The following is a 20,114-nucleotide window of genomic DNA, read 5'->3' as shown; positions in this document are numbered from 1 at the left end:
AGAAGTTTGTTACGCAAGATCTCATATCTGAGAGGGGGCCTCTCGTGAATTTGTTATTATTTGCTAAAAGATTAGTGGAGGTTCCATACCTTCCTATAAGTTTACCCAGGACACCTGTCAATACTCGTCCTCTTATTATTGCATCTGGTCTCAAGAACCCTGGTGTTGCTCTTATCCCTACCCCTGTTTCATTATTTTCTACTACTATTTTTCCTACTGTTATAGAAACTCCTATTAGTACAGCTACTTCTACGGTTACATCTGATTTCATTAGCACTATTAGTGTTTTGTCAGAAGAAACGATGGAACCTCCATTCAAGGAGACTTCCATGCCTGATTTTGATATAGTTAAGAATAGGACTGCAAGAAAGGTTATACCTATTAGTGTACACATTGCAAAGGCAACAGGATCATTCCACATGGGAAGTTTGTTCAATGTCAAATCTGGTGATTTATTGGAACCTTTATATCACATGGCTCAGGCAAATTCATGGTACCAGTGGAGTGTCTTCTCCTCTGTGGCGTTGGGTAAATCGGACTGTTACTTCTGCGCTCAAGCTCAACAGTCGCATCTTACCGTATTGAATACGCGTTTCAGTTGGAAAAATTGTGCGGAGGAGAAGAAAAATGCCATGATTGGTTCCAATAATATGAAGCCAGAGGACTTTGACTCAAACTCAGCGCCCTTCTGTCAGGCAGAGTGCCTACAATACTTAGGTTCCGCAGAGTATTATAATGAATCTTTATTGGAACACAGTGCAATTCAAGATTCTTTATATCAACAACATACAGTAGGGTTGACACTTGGGGAGAGATGCAGTAAATTGGACGTCAGAGTGAAGACAGATCGTTCCACGATTCCCAGTGGGATTCTGAAATTGGTAGGGACCTTTGAATGTTATGTTAGGAACAGACGAGGAGAGCAGACAGGACCTTTTGTGGACATGGGGACCATTGATGAGGCGCGGTGCGACACGATATGGGATTTGTCATATCTCCATATGCGCACACAGGTCTATGCGTTCCTCTGCCGACCGCAGCCGGGGAAATTACCCAGGTTGGAACTTGGAGTTCTGCTCAAAGGGGAGTATACAGATCCTGCCCCCCAAGCATGTCCGTTGTTTTATGCCACCCAAGCCGTGGCTGATCAGTTCTGGCTATGCGGTGGGAATCAACTGTATAGCACGTTGCCTCTCAACTGGACGGGGCGGTGTGCTCGTGTGCAGGTGGTGCAACCTGTAGTGGTTATCCCGGCCAAGGATCTGAGGGCCCGGGTTGCCGAGGGGCCTAAGAGAGTTCGTAGGGGCAGTGAGACGGACGACGGCGTCTACTTCGACTCAACTGGAACCCCTCATGGGGTGCCAAAAGACTTCAAGGCCATTGATGAGACCGCAATCGCATTTGGAAGTATGTTCACTCCTCTCATAGGGATAATTGTAGATGCTGAATGGATAAACTATATGTACTACAATCAGCAGAGGTTCCTGAACTTTACCATTGCGGCCCTGGGAGCTATAGGACGGCAGCTTTCAGCTACGAGTGAAATGACTTGGCAAAACAGGCAAGTTTTAAATGTGTTGGTGGCATCCCAGGGTGGGGTTTGTGCGATGTTTGGCGATTTCTGCTGTACGTACATCCCTAACTCCACTGCTGCAAATGGTACCTTCACCCTGGCTATGGGACACCTGCACAACTTGAGAGCAGAGCTACACGCACATGCAGGGGTCACCTGGGGCCTGACGGAGTGGCTGGAGAGTCACTTTGGGTCCTGGGGTGGGTACTGGGCAACTATTGGAATGTACATCTTGGCGTTCCTGTTTATTGCTGCGTTGATCCTGTGCTGCTGCCTTCCCATCATTCGCAGTTTGATAGTCAAGGGCGTGACAGGAGGCATGGTTCACTCTATGAATATGCAGGCCATCCAGTTGTCTGTCCGGGTCAACTCAGGCGACCTGGAGGCTGGGGATCAACGCAGGGATGCTCTGGCGTACACGGACTTGGAGTTGTGTGCCTACACGGATGATGCTGACAGCTAGGAGTGTTGTTGTGTTTCGTATGTTTTTCTGCACGACGACGGACATTCGTTCTTGTGTGTAATTTTTTGGTTGACTGATGTGTTTATTTATTGGAGTGTTTTTTTATTGTTAATTGGTTGTTTGGGTACTGAGGGGGGTCCTACTGAGATGTTTATATACTTGGTTTGTGTGTTTTTAATTTCTACAGGTATGATGCTTTTTGTTTTGGTCAGAGCGCGTTTGATAGCGCTCTGAGGGGGGATGTGATGTATAATTTGATATCTTATGACTTATAACAAAGGTCATATGGTTATGACTCTGGTGTAGATTAGGGGTCCAGGAAGGAAGCTAGGCCTGGGAAGATCACACCCCGTGAGATCTCACGCAGAGAGACCCATTGTCTTTATAAATCACTCAAGGAAACCCATTGTTTATATGAGTAAATCTTAATCACTCACTGTCGGTTGAGTTTATTTCAGGTACAGAATTTACATACAAGTCTTAGAAATGGCTTGTGTAAACAAAGCCTTCGTTCCTGTTGGAGACAGTGTCTTATCTTAAAAGTAATGTAGTCTCAAAACTGTAGTCTAGAATTATATTTATGCTCAATTTGTTATACCTATTTATACCTTCTATCCTTTTCATTACTTAGTTTCATATTCCGTTTGTTTAAGACTGAACTATAAAGTTAGTTGAATGTATGACATTACAGAGCTATTCTATTTCTTATCATTTGTAAATATATAACCTATTTTGAATTAGTCTTTAAAGTAAGATTCGGTTAACTTGTGTTTTATCCTTTAATTGGTAGAGTTTATTATGAGTCAGTAACAGTTCAAATGTATTTCTTTGACATTTCATTCTTATAGTTACATGTTTTAATAAGGTTCTGTATACATAAATATTATAGATATTTAACTAGTCTTATTAATATAAAGGTACAGTTAGCTGGCCACATGAGCAACATGCATTATGTCCCGCCTACTCTCACAGGCTATCCTGTGACGGCAACAAGTTTGATTGGCTCCCATAGAGAGGAGGCAGCCTGTTTGAAATCTGAGGCGGGACTTCTGAAGTGGATATAATGTAATTTTGTAACCTACTTGAATTGTGCTCACACTGTGTAAGTCAAATTCGAAGAGACTTTAAGCTGTGTGACTCCTGGGGCCTTTGTTCCCTGTTTGTAAACTGAGAGTACTTTGGTCAAATAAAACTTTGATACCTGCAAACCGACTGAAACCTCCGGCTGGGATTCCTTCAGAGAAACACCATCGATTGATACCCACTACACAGAGAACTTGTCCGAAAATATACGTCAGTCTCTCTCCGGTGTGGATACGCTCATGTGCCTTCAGCTTCGATGACTGAATGAAACGCTTGTCACAATGTTTACAGTGGAATGGTTTCTCTCCGGTGTGGACACTCTGGTGTGTCTTTAGGTGTTCTGACAGAGTGAAACGCTTGTTACACAGTTTACAGTGGAATCTCTTTTCTCCGGTGTGGAGGCGTTGGTGTCTCTTAAGGGAACCTGACTCGCTGAAACTCTTTTCACAATTGTTACAGTGGAAAGGTTTTTCTCCGGTGTGGACGCGCTGATGTTTCATCAGGTCAGATGACTGAATAAAGCTCTTGTCACAGTGATTACAGTGGAAAGGTTTCTCTCCGCCTGGTTGAGTTAAAGTCTTGGCAAACGGTTGATGACATTCATCAGTGCCTCCTTGTTCCTGGCTGGTTGTAGAGCTGTTGATTTGCTGACAGGCTGCTGAGGTGATCTGTCCATTCCTCAGCATTTGGAAGTAGAGGTCACTGTGTCTTCTCCTGATGTGTTTATGAAGGAAGACCTGAGATGTGAAGGAGTATGTACACTCAGAACAGGAGAAGAACTGAGTCTGGGATGACTGGGATCTCGCTCCTGAGATAGATGGTGGAGGGGGGGGGGGGGGGGGGGGGGGTAGCGATAGAGGGGAGCGAAAGAGGAGAGAGGCATGTTAGAACTGGTGAGTCTTGAAGGCTTCCATCATCAAACAACTCCGTTTGTTAGGAGCATTACGGCTTCCCTGTTAATATTTCTGATTTAATTGTATTTTTTCATCAACCTATGCAACCTGCAACTGCAGTTTCCCCCACACATGTAAGTTATCTCCCTGTGTTAAACCATTCAGGACAGGAACCCATTTTGGTGTTTTAAGCATTGGGTTATACTTTAGCTATTGACAAATAACAGATCTACAATCTCAGTCTGTCCGTCTCTCTCTCTCTCTCTCTCTCTCTCTCTCTCTCTCTCTCTCGCTCATATGTACACTTACACACACACACATACAAACACACACACGCAATCACACACCGAGACAAACAAACACACGCACGCACGCAAAAGTTTCCCGTTCCATTCGCCGTGCCAGCAGGCAGCAGCAGAGGAGGTGGGTTGCCGTACAACTTACTTTGAGACTAGAGAGACGTACTTTTCTTTGTGCTCGAGCAACTCACTGTCTCCACAAAGGTGAAGTAATCCATTTGAACACGCTATGACTGTCAGACAGTAAACAAATACAACCGCCGCGCGTCACCACACACAACACACACACACACACACACACACACACACACACATGTGTACACAGTACACACACACACACACACACACACACACACACACACACACTCACTCACTAACTCCTCGGCTCCTCCACCCTCTCTCCCACACGTATCCCCGCACTTGTCTCACAATGCAGGCAATCTGCATACAGAAAGTATGAAAAATAACGGAAGAATAACGGCGTAACGCACCATGCAGTAACGGTAACCAAGTACTGAATGTAAAAAATAAATTGTTACAGCAAGAGTTACTGCCGAAAATAGCGGTGTTACATAAACGTGTTACTTGTAACGTGTTACGTCCCAAGACTGACACTGACTGACCTTCCCTGGTCTCCTCCCAATCATCACTGTCTTCAGTGACTTCGGTATCAGATTCAAGTTCAACTTCAACTTCAGAGCAGTGTGAACAGATGTCATCGTCTTCTTCATTTTTCACTGTTGGTAATGTCAACATTGACCCCTCAGGCTCCTCTGGTCTTTGAAGTATCTCCTCCTCTTCTTCTTTCATTTGTGGAGGCTCTGGTTCCTCCTGGCGCAGACTGAGGCTCCTCTCCTGTCCAGGAGAAACCTCCTCTTTACACACAACCATGTGCAGGATGTCTTAGGAGCAGAAATGAAAGTCAACATTGGATTCCTCAAGTGTAAAAAAAACATTTCCATCCTTCATGTTCCACGTACAAAACACGGTATCAACTGCTTAATGTGTGTTCCCAACGAAAGATAAAAATACTTTCTAGTCTCTTGAATCTCATCATTTTGGTCACTGGGTGTTGCGATGGGACAAAAGTGTTCAACTAATTGCCTCTTCAAGCTGTCAATCATACAATCATCTACATATTTTATATTTATACGATTATTTAACAGGGACAATAAAAAAAAAACGCTTTGCTACCTTGAGGTTGCCGGCTGCTGATTCCCTTGTGGTTATATTAGTGGGCCTACCTGGATTTTTTGTTGCATACTTGGCTCCCCTAGGCCAGGTATCTAACAGTATAATATGTGACCATACCATTAACAACCTATAGAAGGCAAAACATTCAAAATGTCATCATGCTTTATGCAGCATGTCAAACTATGGGGTTTCCATGATGCTGAATCCATTCCAAGCATTAGTTTTGCAAAATAAAAACACTCATTGGGCTAAAAATGGCCATAGCCACAACCCAAATGTCACATTTGTGATGACGATATGGCAGTTTTTAGCCCAAGGAGTGTTTTTGGTGCAAAACTAATGATTGGAATGGATTCAGCATCATGAAAGCCCCCTAGTTTGACACATCACATGCTACTTGTTTCCCTTATAGGTTGTTAATGGTACAGTAAATTGTCATTGATTAATTGTTCACACTATCGGCTGTTTGTAAACTGCAGGAGAATTCTTCTCTATTGCAATGCTACTGCTAATCACAAAGGCATGTTTAACTATGCTGCTAAACTAAAACTAAACTAAATTAATCTCAAAAGTAATCTATAGAATAATCACTTTGTAAATCTTAGCTTTGTTTCAGAAATACATCAATCAGTTTTGAGCTTCCATCACTGCACATTGATGCACAGGTCTGGTCACATCGGATTCATATAATTCAAATAAAGGATATGCCAACGATGTTACAGGATGCAACATACATGTAATATAGATTGTAAACCATTATAATTTTCAAACTATGTGAAAATATCGATATTTCTACATTCACAATGCATGATGAATTCAGATGTCAGAAGATCTTTCATATAGCAAAAATATTTAATGAAGTCATTTTGATTGATTAAAAACTCCATTAACAGTTTGCAAAAACAGATTCATACAAAAGAATGCTAAAAGGATAACCCAATAAGCCCAGGGCTTGTTTCCATTGAGGTCCTGTGTATTCATTTCATGATGACAATATTCAAAACATCATGTAATAAAAAAGGATATTGTACAGTAAACATTTGGGGGGTAAGGTTTTTACAGCGGAAAATCGCAGCCACCTGTGTGTGCTTGGAGAAGAGAATAATGTAATACAGTTCAGAGTTAAGTTATTATACCAGAATGTTCTAGTAAACAGGAAAATTGTTCTGTAAGATTGATTGTTAATGGATGAATTGCACTGGGTCAGGTTGACAGAATGGTGTAACTTATGAGATGCCATATTACTGGGTCATATTATTGTTTGTGCCAAGACAATAGCAGTATTAAAATCCATAATGTTTCAGATTTTCTTTATCCACTTCCCTACCAACATAAAATATATTTATTATTATATTATAGTTATTCTTATTTTATTTTGGCAGGGGGCAGGGCCATTGAACAAGAGGTTAAATATTTATTTAATGGTGATTTATTTGTTATTTACTATAGTCCTACTAGACCCCAGGAAATTACATTTAGCCACAAAAGATCACAGGATCTACTGAATGTTAAGGGGGATACGGGGGATGCCATACCGTGTCATAGGCTCAATATGTAATTTTGTCACCTCCCCCTTCACATTCAGTAAATAAATTGTAATTGTCTGTGCCTAGATGTAATTTCCTGTGGTCTAGTAGGGCTATGGTACATAATAATAATAATAAAGAAATTGCCGAAAACAATTGTAACAAAAATACATTGTATACCACTTGTTCGAATGCCCCGCCCCCTGTCAAAAATAGCTAAAACGAAAGAAAACGGCAAATGAAAAAATAAATAACACGCATTCTTTACTTTCTCTAATATCAACCTAAAACATGAACCCTTGGTGAATAAACTGGTGACCTTTTAGATTACAACAACTGAAGGTCTTTCTCCAGTGTGGACACGCTGGTGCTTCTTCAGGGAACCTGACTCGGTGAAACTCTTGTCACAATGTTTACAGTGAAAAGGCTTTTCTCCAGTGTGGACACGGTGGTGTTTCTCCACGGATACCAACTGACTGAAACTCTTGTCACAAAATTTACAGTTGAAATGTTTTTCTCCAGTGTGAACCTGCTGGTGTCTTTTCAGGACAGATGACTGACTGAAACTCTTGTCGCAAAGTTTACAGTGGAAAGGTCTTTCTCCAGTGTGGACACGCTGGTGTACCTTGAAGGAACCTGACATGCTGAAACTCTTGTCACAATGTTTACACTGGTAAGGTTTTTCTCCAGTGTGGACACGCTGGTGTCTCTTGAAGGAACCCGACTCACTGAAACTTTTGTCACAATGTTTACAGTGAAAAGGTTTTTCTCCAGTGTGGACACGCAGGTGTGTCTTGACGGAACCTGACTGACTGAAACTCTTGTTACAATGTTTACACTGGAAAGGTTTTTCTCCAGTGTGGACACGCTGGTGCTTATTCAGGGATCCTAATTGGCTGAAACTCTTGTCACAATGTTCACAGTGGAAAGGTTTTTCTCCAGTGTGGACATGCTGGTGAGTCTTCAGCTGAGATGACTGCTTGAAACTCTTCTCACACAGTTTACACTGGAAAGGTTTTTCTCCAGTGTGGACACCCCCACTTGTCTCCCCCCAATCATCACCGTCTTCAATGACTTCAGTGTCAGATTCAAGCTCAACTTCAACTTCAGAGCAGTGTGAAGAGATGTCTTCATCGTCATCTTCACTTTTCACTGCTAGTAATATCAACGCTGACGCATCAGGCTCCTCCGGTCCTTGAAGTATCTCCTCCTGCTCCTCTTTGATGTACAGGACGTCTAGTAGCAGAAAAATAACATGATAGATGTTAGAAATGCCACACTGACCTTACCCAAGTGTGTGTATTGACAGGTCACACTGACCTGAAAGGGTTACTAGGCAAATATGTGTGTGTACAAACACACTCCCCCCTCCCCCTCCGGCAGGCATCAAACACTTTCACTCACACTGTCACAACAGAATGTTGTATAGCTGATGCATGAGACTTGTTGACTGTTGCAAGCTCGCAATTCATTTCCAATTGTCGAAACACAGCCGAAAGCCGTACAACAGCATCAAACAAAAATGTTGTGTCAAACCACGTGACTTCCATTGGAAATGCATTGGGGCGGCCATGACACTTACATCTTGTTTACATCTACCATGCAACATTGTTGTATGCCAGATGTATAGGCGTGAGTGAGGCCTTTCACTGACTAGAGAGCACTAAGGAGCGCAGAACCAGTTTGACATTATCATGGCCCCTGCAAGGGATGAATGTCAACATAAACAGTGGAAATGTTAACATAAACGGTGCGACAAAACCAAAATAGAGCCAGAGGGATGTGTCTTTCTGCAAGGAAACACACCAGTACAATACTATACTGTCTGATAAAGGGAAATGAGGGCTAACACATGTATATACATATCCAACTATTAGTTATACAAATGTGTATCTGTCTATCTGTCATACCTCTTCCGTAGCACTGCGCAAGACCGCTGCTCGCCTAGGGATCGATCCATCTTCAAATGCGACGGCGCACCTCGCGCAACAATGCCCTGTGCTCTCGCCTTAATGTGCGCTGCTTACAAACACCGAACATGTCCTTAATTTTACTTAAGTTTTCGCCAACATCACCTCCTAGCATCGCCCCACCATTTTATTCCTCCGATTGCCCATCACGTGTCACACAGTGAAATGCATGTTGGGATACAGATGCATGTCGGGAAGCAAGTAGCTAATATTGGGTCACAGTTTTCTGTGCAACATCGCCATCATGTTATCAACAGCTAATTCTGCTACACCACCACACACACTACCCTATAGAATTCCGCTGCACCGCACCGCCATTTTACACAGAGCTGCGATTGGCTAGCCCGATCACATGCCGATCCCCGCGACAAACAGAGCTCATGACACGCACGTATACATGCACTCTGCAGTGCGTATCTCTGTGAGACAGTTATCTGTGCAACATCGCAACAAATTTCAGTAGCACCGAAGAGCCTACTTTAGGACGGTACGCCCCCCCCCCCCGAACCTCAAATGACGTCAAATTGTAGGCTCTACAGCGCCAAACCGACTTTTATTCGGCTCTAAAATAGGAGTATGAATCAGCCCTTACTCACTGTGTGCTACAGAATTCTTTATTTTTGCTGTGCGTGGATGGATGCACAAAGGTATGTTTTCTAGACTAGACATTGCTTATTTGTAGTTTCGTATGTGTAGTTTATTATTAGATTTGTTTGTATGTATGCATTGTTTGTTTTGCCATAATAATGTGAATCTTATGTTAGATAGAACATTTACATAATTTTACAGCCTTTTTGTATGAACTTACATAACCTGGTTTAGATTGTCCATATCTTTAGTTAGTCATTATATTTGTTGCACTTCGGACCACGGCTGTAATACATCCTTTCAACTGCGAAAGTCTTCTTTCAGTGTCCATCTGTGTGAGGTGTGACTCACCTCCATACCCTAAACCACATTCCATGGAGACCCCGTCTCTTTTTCAAAAATGTTATAAAATACAATACGATTTGGTTGTATTAAAGGGGAGATAGAATCGAGTTTTCCAAACTTTTTGTAGGGAGTTCATGTATGCAAACAGTACCTAAGTCTACCGTAATAAAAAAACGGTAGACTTAGGTAAAAATTCACCAACCACCGACTAAAATATATATATATAATTTACAATCCAGTTGTCAAATGGATGAATCCGACATTTCCTACGTTAACAACATTAACGTGTGAAGGGCGAAGTGAGGGAGAAGCAAACAATCGCTTCAGTTTAGATTTTCCAGCAGGACTGAATAGTACTGAAGCAACAAAACGTTTCATTCGCACTGAAAAAATATTGTATCTTTCGGTGGGAACACAACAAACTTTTAGAATGACCAAAACAAGTAAAGTTACCATCTACAGGTTATTGCTGGTGTAAATGCATATATTTCTAGCTGTTACCGCATCTATTTATGTATGCAAACAGTACATAATTATACCGTAATAAAGTGTGAAAATAAGAAACTTACCCCCAAGTGTCTGCAACTATTTTTAAACATAACCTACGTGCTATGTCACGCGATGAGGAAATGTTGCTGTTCTGTTTTTGTTCATTGCTTTGAAATGTTGTATTATGTGTATCTTAACGACACTGCAAATGAGAGTGACCTCAATGTCTTTCGAGAATAAATAAAGGTCTGTAAGTGAAGCGATATCAAAACATTATACTTCACACAAGGAAATGTTACCTCTGCAATGGTTAATAGGGATGCTAGGGTTCAAGAGGTGAAACTTACTGAAGTGTGGGTAGTCTTCAGGTTCCTCCTTAATAGAAATGCCCATGGCTGAGTCTGGAGAGTTCATCTTCACCTGCAGTCTGGACTGCACGCACTGCTCTGAAATGAAGGAATTGAATAAGGTGTCTTTTTTCTGAAAAACCTCATGTTTCTATATCAGTGGTTCTCAATATTTCATGTCAAGGACCCCCAAAAATATATGAAAATTGGCCGCTGACCCCCATCTGAAAATGTGTCGTTTCAGGGACCACCTCCCAGGAGCAAAAGATTTGAGTTAAAAACGTTTGCTCTGAAAGAGTATAATTATATTCGAAGCTTTGCACCACATGTTCATGATTTTTCAGGAATAGCAGACCTACAAGCTCGTAGCGTGCCATGAGCTTGTAGATCTGCTATTTTTGGTAGTTTGATAGTTTTGGCCCTGCTGGCCATTGGCTGGCCCAGACAACGAGGCGGGACTTCCCCCCTTCTTCTTTGTTGGTTTTTATTTTGACTCGAGTGGGTGGGGGATCCCGATCATAGACTGTAACGGTAGCCACGCCCCTCAGGACATACGTGACTTTATGGTCATTTTTTTAATAAATGGGACCATAATTTTCCAAGAAGAATATTATGACATTAGAAATGAGACTTTAAACTAGTGACTGGAAGCAGAAAGTATTCATGACCATGTTTATTAAGGTAATACAGTCTAGGTGAAGTTGGGCCCAAATACATGGATCTCTATGGAGCTATGGGGTTTTTTGGGCCCAATGACAGCACAACAGGCCATTATATGAAATTTCAGGAAATCCCGATTTCCTTAGTGGCTTCACAGAATATCTGTCTGACTGCCCCCCTGGTGCAAGTGGAGAGTTTGTCCAAAAGATGGCGCCAGAGGAAAGGCCATTTTGGCATCAAATGAGTAGGATTCATCTCTGCAGCATTAAAAGATGCAAATGAATATTATTTGTATCTTGTTAAATAGCTCTCTTTTCGGATAGTAATTCCTTCAAGTCTCACGTCTTCCTCAATTGCTACAACAACAAAAATAAAACAATATTTTTGTTTTAATCAAAACATAATTTACAGCACCTATAACCGTATATATTACACACTATGCAGCTGTAAGGGGAAGAAAGACAAGAGACAGTGAAACGTACCGAGTTCTGGCTGGTCTTCAGGTTCTTCCTCCTGTTTCACTGAAATGGGCCTGGCTGGATCTGGAGAGTTCATCTGCACCTGCTGTCTGGAGTGGACTCCAGAGTCTGGAATAAAACCATTTAAATCTTAAATCTTTAGGATTTATTAAGAAGAGAAACTCCTCTTGTTTGCAGCACAGCACGAAAACATTAACTGTATGTCATATTTGGTACATATATGTTCCACCCACGGTACTTTCAATTTGATGAGATTTTGGAGTAGATTGGAATTACAGGAAGACCAGATAATTGTGTTTAGAATATGAATTAGTGCTGCAGTAGCGGGCTACCTCTGACTCACCCACCAAAGGGATTAGTTATTTCTGCAGTACCTATGCTATGACCTATAGTACCAACCCAGGCAAACACTTAAGGCTCATACATACTCCAGTTTGTGGAGATAGGCTTGGCTATCACCGTTTTATGTGATTATGATAGCTTATCTCATAAAACGGTGAGGCCATCATACTCGCGGTGATGTCCTTAAGGATTGACCCGCCTCCATCATGGTTTACCCATCTTCTAGACCAATCAGTGAACGGGGTGATAGCTCCAGAGTGAAAAGACTTGTCTGATAGTAAAAACAGACTCTGGGGCTGTCCGCGGTGATAGCTGATCATCACCGCGACTGACGTAATGGTGTAGTTTTCCAACCCTTTAAAAACTACACCGCGGTGATAGCCTATCACCTATCAGCCTATAAAATGTACATTTTTGCAAAGTTACAGAAAATGTAACCGAGGGTCCCTGTCCCGGAAAGGGGCTAGCACGCAGACAGGTCCATTATGCTCTAATGCCGAATGACCAACGGCATTGCAACGGCATTTAAGAGCTATGGACCAGAGCTAGCAGACAGGCACATACAGAGATCTCCATTATACAGTAGGCTATGGGCAGTTGGGCACAAAAGGGACACAGACAGATAGTTAAAACGGGTGCTATGACAACGGGTATTATTAGGTTTGCAATGCATACTACAACAAAAAATAATGTATTGCACAGCACTGCTGCTGCTGCTGCTACGGAGCTAGAAGACCCCTGCCCTTGAATGGCTCTGAACATGTACAATTTACAAATGCAAAATCTAATGTGCTTACCCTGCTGTCCCACTTGTCCGGTTGCCTTGCGGAAAGCGTTTAAGGTCCGTAGTTAGTTTAGTTAAAAAGTGTTTTAAATCCAATCTTTCATACATACATCTTGAATCTTTCCTCGGTTGCAACTGCGCAACGTTTTAGTTTTCTTTGTATTTGAAAGTGTCAACCCCCATTGACATGGTCTACAGCCAGTCAGTGTATGGAATATGCAATCAACCATAGAGTTATAAAGGAGCAGTCAGCTGTGTCAACCAACACCAGAGTAAATAATAAAAGCTTATAACACATCACCATGTTGTTTTCACAACTGCATTGTGGGTAACTATGTTCTTCTTCTGACCAGTTTGTGTAGAAGCCAGTTGGCGTATTGCTGCCCCCCAATGTTGGTCACGGATACTGTCCGTTATACAGTCGATTGATTGATTGATTGATTGATTGATTGATTGATTGATTGATTGATTGATTGATTGATTGATTGTCATTAAGTCAATACAAAAACGATCCATGATAAAGCATTACCATTTTCAATTCAACAGAACATTTTGAGACGTACAAATATACACTTATACACAATATACACAAAAAAGGAAGAAAAAAAATCATCATATAAAGAAACGTAAGGGAAAAAACATGTACAGGATGGGGAGAAAGGGGTGCGTGGGGGGGGAGCTCAGTCAATACCGTTTGTTACCACCAGGAGGTCGATGGTACAATGTAGTAGACCTATACCAATCGAAGGCTATAGGACGAGTCTGATTTCTCCCGACTCGTGAGCGCAACCACACTTGAAATTTCCCAGAAGTGTGCCTTTCTTCTAGTTCACAATTAGTGTGGTTCCACCATGGCCCCAGTGGCCCCTATGTGAGGCCATGTGGGATCACGTGGGTCTATATACATCATTCATCATCATACACCATCCTTGATCATACGTATAGTGAGCTACTCAAACCCATACACCCTCAACGTGCATGTAATTGTACAGTACATTTTAAGTTGCCTTCTCAAACAACTGAGAACTAGTCACCACAGCACAACGCACCTATAGCCAGGTTTGATAGACTACCATATTTGGGCACGGCTTGTGACATCACGATACAGTACATGATAACTGATCAGGGACCTCTAAATATCATTCAGGCAACAGATAGGCTATAGTCTTAATTAAACTTAATTTATGTATGTTAGAAAGAAATAGAGAAATCTCAACTTTACCCCACAACGGCAAAGTATACTAACGGTACTACTGTCTGTAAGTATAGTACCGTTCTTACATATCTACATGAACTTCACGGAAGACAAAAGAAGCGACGGCGATGTGGACTTTAATCAAGAGGTTAACCAAGAGGTTCAGTGGCTGGCTCCGGAAGAGCGACGGGCACAGGTCATGGAGGCGCTGGCAAACCACCTGGACTCGCTGCAAGCTTCTCCACCGGCCAACAGGCATGCAATCAACTCTCTGCCACACATTACTATCCAGGATGCTTTGAAAGACTCCTCCTGTCCAATCTGCTGTAGTAAATGCATTCAAGGGGAGGTGTACACACGTTTACCTTGTAGCCATGGCTTCCACAGACAGTGCGTCGCCTTTTGGCTTCAAAGGTCTGGCTCGTGCCCTGTGTGTCACCGTGTCTTGACCTCTATGGTCTTGACTCCGCCCAAGCGTCGTCGCTCTAAGCGCTATGTCCGCCCACTGCGCCCAGAACGAGAATTTTAGTTTGCAGCAGAGCTGTTCTGTGAATCTCAGCGACTCCCATTGAAAATGAATTGCGAGCTGCTCTGCTCTCCCCCCGGAACAGAGTGAACGATTTCATCTTAATAGTGTGATTGGCGCCTTAGAGAGATGGCCAGTGTGTGTGTGTTTTGGTTTTTTTCCCCAGGGGCTGGACTAACAGTACAGAAATCAGTTACATTTTATAATATGGATGTCAATTATTTTCATCAACACATCATGCTTTGTATATCAATTATTCGTTGTACGTAGGTGCAAGCCTTATGGAAACCATAGGAAAAGGCAAACAGGTGCTTCTTTCATGGATATTTTGTGGTTATCTTGATCTATATGCCTTCTGTTTTTTTATGCCAGCAGCCCCAGCTGTCCCCCTGAGCTGGGAAATTTGGTGGGCTATAGGCCTAAAATATTGTCTGTATACATTCATGAATACTCAATGCTGACTGGCCGTCAGCGTTGAGCATCTTTTTTAGGGGCACTAGCCCCTCCAACGTCTGGCTTTCAGACATCATGTCATGTGGCAGACTTTTTATGTTTCCTTTAAACCCATTTTGGGCGGGAACCCCTTTTGGTGTTTTACACATTATGTTATAATTTAGCTATTGAAAAATAGCAGATCTACAGGTCTGCTATTTTAGACAAATCGTGAAAATGAACGTTTTTAACTAAAATCTTTGCTTCTGGGGGGGGGGGGTTCCTGGAACAACATATTTTCTGATGGGGGTCAGAGGCCAATTACATAATAATTGTTGGGGTCCTTGACATGAAATATTGAGCACCACTGATATAGAAACATGAGGTTTTTCAGAAAAAAGACATTTTTAAAATTTCGACGTCAGGCCTAAATGGGCTAAGCAGCCCCCACTTTTCTGCATGCCCCCTGCATGTGACATCATGTGGCAGGCTGGCAGCCACGTGGGCATCCCTCTTTACACGAGGGTGATTCACAAGAGTGTGATACCTAAGATGGTGGCGGTGTTCACAGCTGAGATGGGTTAGGAGTAGACAGGTCAGGTTTAGGGGTTATGTTTATGTAGACTTTATTTAAACTTTTTCCCATTGCTTCCTTGACAGATGATCACACACACACACACACACACAAACGCACATGCGCGCTCGCACGCGTGCACAAGACATAGTATAGCACAGTAGCTCAACAGACACAAATTGACAATCATACGATTTGATGTAATTTAATGCAACTATTTTGAACATTAACAGTTGCAGGGGTATAGCACACTCTCTCTCTCTCACACACACACATACACACACACACACACACACACACACACACACACACACACACACACACACACACACACACACACACACACGTTAAATAGATTAAACTTTTAAACAAAAAACAACCAATACAGAACAGGCAAGATTTGCCACACAGTCACATATTCTTTGATTTTGAAAATATAACAATTCTTAAGCAACCTATACAAATCGAGAAATAAATTACACATTAAGTGCTGTCTTGTTTTTTTTTAAGTGCTTTAGTCTTCCAATGAAGAAGTAAAAAATTGTCCACTTAAAACGCAAAGGCAAAAGGAGAAACCTAATGCATTTGTTCATGTGTTAGTATACACAGTCATTTGTACTAGTCATTTTGCAAGCATATAGAATCAGGGGCGCTCATCACTGAGGTCTGCAGACTGAAATGTTGCTTGTTAAGATATCACCCAATGCGCATAATATCAGGGGTGCCCACACTTTTTTGACTTGAGAGCCACTTTCAAAATGACCAGCTCAACAAGATCTACCCACCAAAAAGCGTGGCGTCGCTGGCGAATAGCGTCACTGGCGAATAGCGTCGCTGGCGTTACATACAGCGAGACATAACACAAAGACACTTGTAATAGAGGGGAAAATGGAATTGGTAGGGTGTTTCTTTGCATGTAACTTTGTAATGCTACTGACGTTGTGGGTTTGAGCTGACAATGAAGTCACCATAATTCAAGTGTCAGATTCCCAAAAGTAAAAGTAATATAAATTAAATATATTTTTGGACCATGCCATGCTGTGATCTACCTGCACAGCCTTTGTTATACTGGTAGATCGTGATCTACCTTTTGGGCACCCCATATTTTTTTGAGAACCACTGGTAGGGCCTATAGTATAGGCCTATAGTATAGGCCCTACCTCTAAAAAAAAATAATCAAATCAATATATATTTGTCAATGGACCCCTTAAATGTGTTGTGCAAGATGTTTATGAAAATGCTTCAAACATATTCAAAATGTTTCATCTAAGCTATAGTCTGCGCCATGTGGCTTCATGGCATGTTGTTTTCAATTTCCAAGGAGTCAATGTATAGGGTTAAAGTGCTTAAAGTGGTTTCTATCCTTCCCCACCTCTGTCACCCAGGTGGATCAAGAGCACATTGCACTGCATGCCTGGCTGACATCTCACAGTGGATGTCTTCCAACCACCTTAAGCTGAAGACAAGACAAGACTGAGCTTCTCTTCTTCCCAGTTAAGTCCTGCTCTACGCGGGAGCTAACTATATCTCCTTAGACAACGCCCTGGTAACGTCTGTCCCGACAGCCAGGAACCTTGGTGTTGTCCTGGACAGTCAGCAGCTCGTTCAAAACACACATCACAACTGTCACTCGATCCTGTAGGTTTACACTCTGTAACATACGACGAATTATTTGACCGTTCCTCACCCCAGGAGTCAGCCCAGCTCCTAATCCAGATTCCAGACAACAGTCTTGTCAAAACTTGACTATTGTAACTCCCTCCTTACTGGCCTTCTGGCATGTGCACATGTGCACCTCTCCAACTGATCCAAAATGCCGCAGCTCACTTGGTCTTCAACCAGCCAAAATTCCCTTCTCCGCTCCCTCCATTGGCTCCCGGTCGCTGCCCGCACAGAATACAAAACTCTGATGCTGGCATTGAAAGCAACCAAAGGCATGGCTCCCCCATATCTTACAAGTATGATCGAACCCACGCACTCAGATCAGCCAACGCAGGGAAGCTGCCTTCACTAAAAACGCCGGGATGATAGAATTTTAAACAGACTTATATCATTTTATGTATAGTCATAGCACTTTATATAGTACATTATGTTAGTATAATATAGTATAGAATGTCGTTTATATAGTTTCATAATATAGATACTCCACTGTTACGTTCTTAGCTTACGCATGTTTCATGATAACTACTTTTTATATATGTGATGTATGTGTGATATCTATGCCATGCTTTTTTTTGTTATTGCTTAATGTAAATCGCTCTGGATTAAGAGCGTCTGCTAAATGCTTAAATTGTAAATTGTAAACTGATTTTGATGCTATATGAACTAATTTAGCTGGGAAGACCCCTGGGGGTCCCTGGACCCCACTTTGAGAACCACTGTCCAACACCCTCAATTCTGTTTTCATTGTTGGGGAATTGCTACATCACACTGAGGTTCAGACATCAATCAGAACCACATCACATGACACAAAGGCAAGATAGAGATGACTTTTTCAATCAATCACTGCTGCCAACTGTAAGTCGATTAGGAGAATATAAACTGCAAGCGTCTCTGAAAAAGAACATACTATGACTGACACGTGTATTAACCAGTGATTAACCTTGATTATTAATCCTCAATAATGCCTCGTTGGGTGTATAAAAGACACCCAAAAAGCAGTTGATGGCTGTTTAGAACCTTGCACATTATTTATTGTCTAAAGGCTTCACTCACACTGTCACAACAGAATGTTGTATAGCTGATGCATGAGACTTGTTGACTGTTGCAAGCTCGCAATTCATTTCCAATGGGAGTCACGTGGTTTGAAGAGACAAACGTGTTGTATGAGGGGGAGGGCCGGGGGCAGTCGAAACGCATACAACATAGCAGCTTGTAGGCAAAAATGTTCAAACCATGTGACTTCCATTGGAAATGCATTGTGGCGGCCATGACACTTACATCTTGCTTACATCTACCATGCAACAATCCTAACTTATTTTGAAGTTGAGTTGCATCGTGCAAATATTTGAAATTATAGAGAAGATAATCTCTTCTCTATGATTTCAAATACACGCAAAATCATTTAGCAACACAGACACTACCAGCTATTATTAAGAATGACTGTGATCGGCTAAACGAACCATGTATGGCTGCATGTATGCATGTATGCATTTCCTCCATCCTATCTGTGCAATGCACCAGTACAATAGTTTTCTTTCTATTTCGTTTTCATTGCGGTCTCCGTGTCAAAACCCCCGTCGAGCATGGATTCCACTGCAGTAGTGTGCGTCACTTTCCAGCCACAAAACGGGAGCGCCTCCGCGATTGTCTGTAGGGGGTATTTCTGATGCCAAATCTCCCCCTCTTACCTTGTGGTGTGAGCCCAGCTTAGACCAAATATCAGTCATCAAATCATTCATTTCATCACATCTTTCATTGATGTTAATTGCTCTTCATATTCAGATAGTGTGAACTTCTACTGATTCCAAACAAAATAAATCCAGAACGGTTGAACAGGATCACCATGTTGTCCCAAGTGCTCATTGGAGTTGTGGTCCTCTGTGTATTGTTCACTTCACGGGCACCAGCTAGTGAAAGGGTACAGCATACAGTGGACAGTCTTGAACCTGTACAAGAGCACATGGAGAATTCAGGTACGGAGTCTTTATTTGAGCAACTTCAACCCTAGCATCCCTATTCTGGGCGGAACAGTCACCAAAACGAACTGATTTAATTGCAAGCTCACAATGTGTTGCTTTGCGACGCATTGTGAGCTTGCAGACCGCCTATTTTGGGCTAAGATATTTGCAGTCCAGTATTAGGGCCCATGGGAATACGGTCCTGTAAGTATACAGGATTTAATGGTACACCAGCTTATTATGCTAATTATGAAAATTGCCCAACATAATATGTTGGGCGATGCTCACTTGCATATTATGCAAGTTAGCATAAAGCAGTTTCTAAATGCTGGGGACCCATACTCAACATTTCTAACATAAAACTTGTTGGAAGGGTGGGTGGTGACTGGTGAGGACTAACCTGGACGGGTCTTCCTCTCTGGAGAATATCCCCTTCATTTCAATACTGTTCAGCTTGTTCTCAAACATCCCATAGCTCAATGTCACCTGCAGGGACAAATGGGAAAACAAGTCATTTTCATAATAATCATCACAACAATCAGACCAAATCAGAATTTGCTGTCAAAATGAACTCTGTTATCAGACCTGTGCTGCTACGTTGCTGGTGCTGATGAGCAGCAGGTTCTCCAGGTGAGAGTGGAACAGAGGACAATGGACCAGGGACACTCCCAGACGCTTCTCCACTATGAAGCCCACCGTGCAGTCGTCTGGAAGACGGATCGCTGCTGACGT

General features: G+C 42.2%; 2 protein-coding genes across 4 annotated transcripts in view; both read right to left on the bottom strand.

Annotated features, from left to right (window-relative positions):
* Positions 1-6,508: 6,508 nt before the first annotated feature.
* LOC308311723 (uncharacterized protein) lies at positions 6,509-13,155 on the bottom strand. Its single transcript, XM_080758509.1, has 4 exons — positions 13,049-13,155; positions 11,913-12,017; positions 10,771-10,869; positions 6,509-8,267 (listed from the first exon to the last, which is right to left on the bottom strand). Exons 2-4 carry the CDS (start codon positions 11,983-11,985, stop codon positions 7,354-7,356), a joined length of 1,086 nt encoding a protein of 361 aa, XP_080614635.1. The 5' UTR covers positions 11,986-12,017; positions 13,049-13,155; the 3' UTR covers positions 6,509-7,353.
* A 2,683-nt stretch (positions 13,156-15,838) lies between these two features.
* The window catches only part of LOC308313321 (beta-1,3-N-acetylglucosaminyltransferase manic fringe-like), a 15,416-nt gene continuing 11,140 nt past the window's right edge, over positions 15,839-20,114 (bottom strand). For 2 of the 3 annotated variants that reach the window (XM_080760397.1, XM_080760399.1), the window contains 3 exons: positions 19,968-20,114; positions 19,783-19,868; positions 15,839-19,370 (listed from right to left, as the gene is read on the bottom strand). The exon at positions 19,968-20,114 is cut by the window's right edge and continues 19 nt beyond it. In XM_080760397.1, the coding sequence (XP_080616523.1) occupies positions 19,319-19,370; positions 19,783-19,868; positions 19,968-20,114 (285 nt within the window). In that variant the 3' untranslated portion in view covers positions 15,839-19,318. The remainder of the gene's footprint in view (positions 19,371-19,782; positions 19,869-19,967) is intronic. The other variant, XM_080760398.1, reaches the window with a different exon arrangement.

This window comes from Protomyctophum bolini, assembly GCF_963924005.1.
Source record: "Protomyctophum bolini genome assembly, chromosome: 3".
In the NCBI taxonomy this organism is placed as follows: domain Eukaryota; kingdom Metazoa; phylum Chordata; class Actinopteri; order Myctophiformes; family Myctophidae; genus Protomyctophum; species Protomyctophum bolini.
This window is presented reverse-complemented; position numbering and strand designations above follow the sequence as displayed.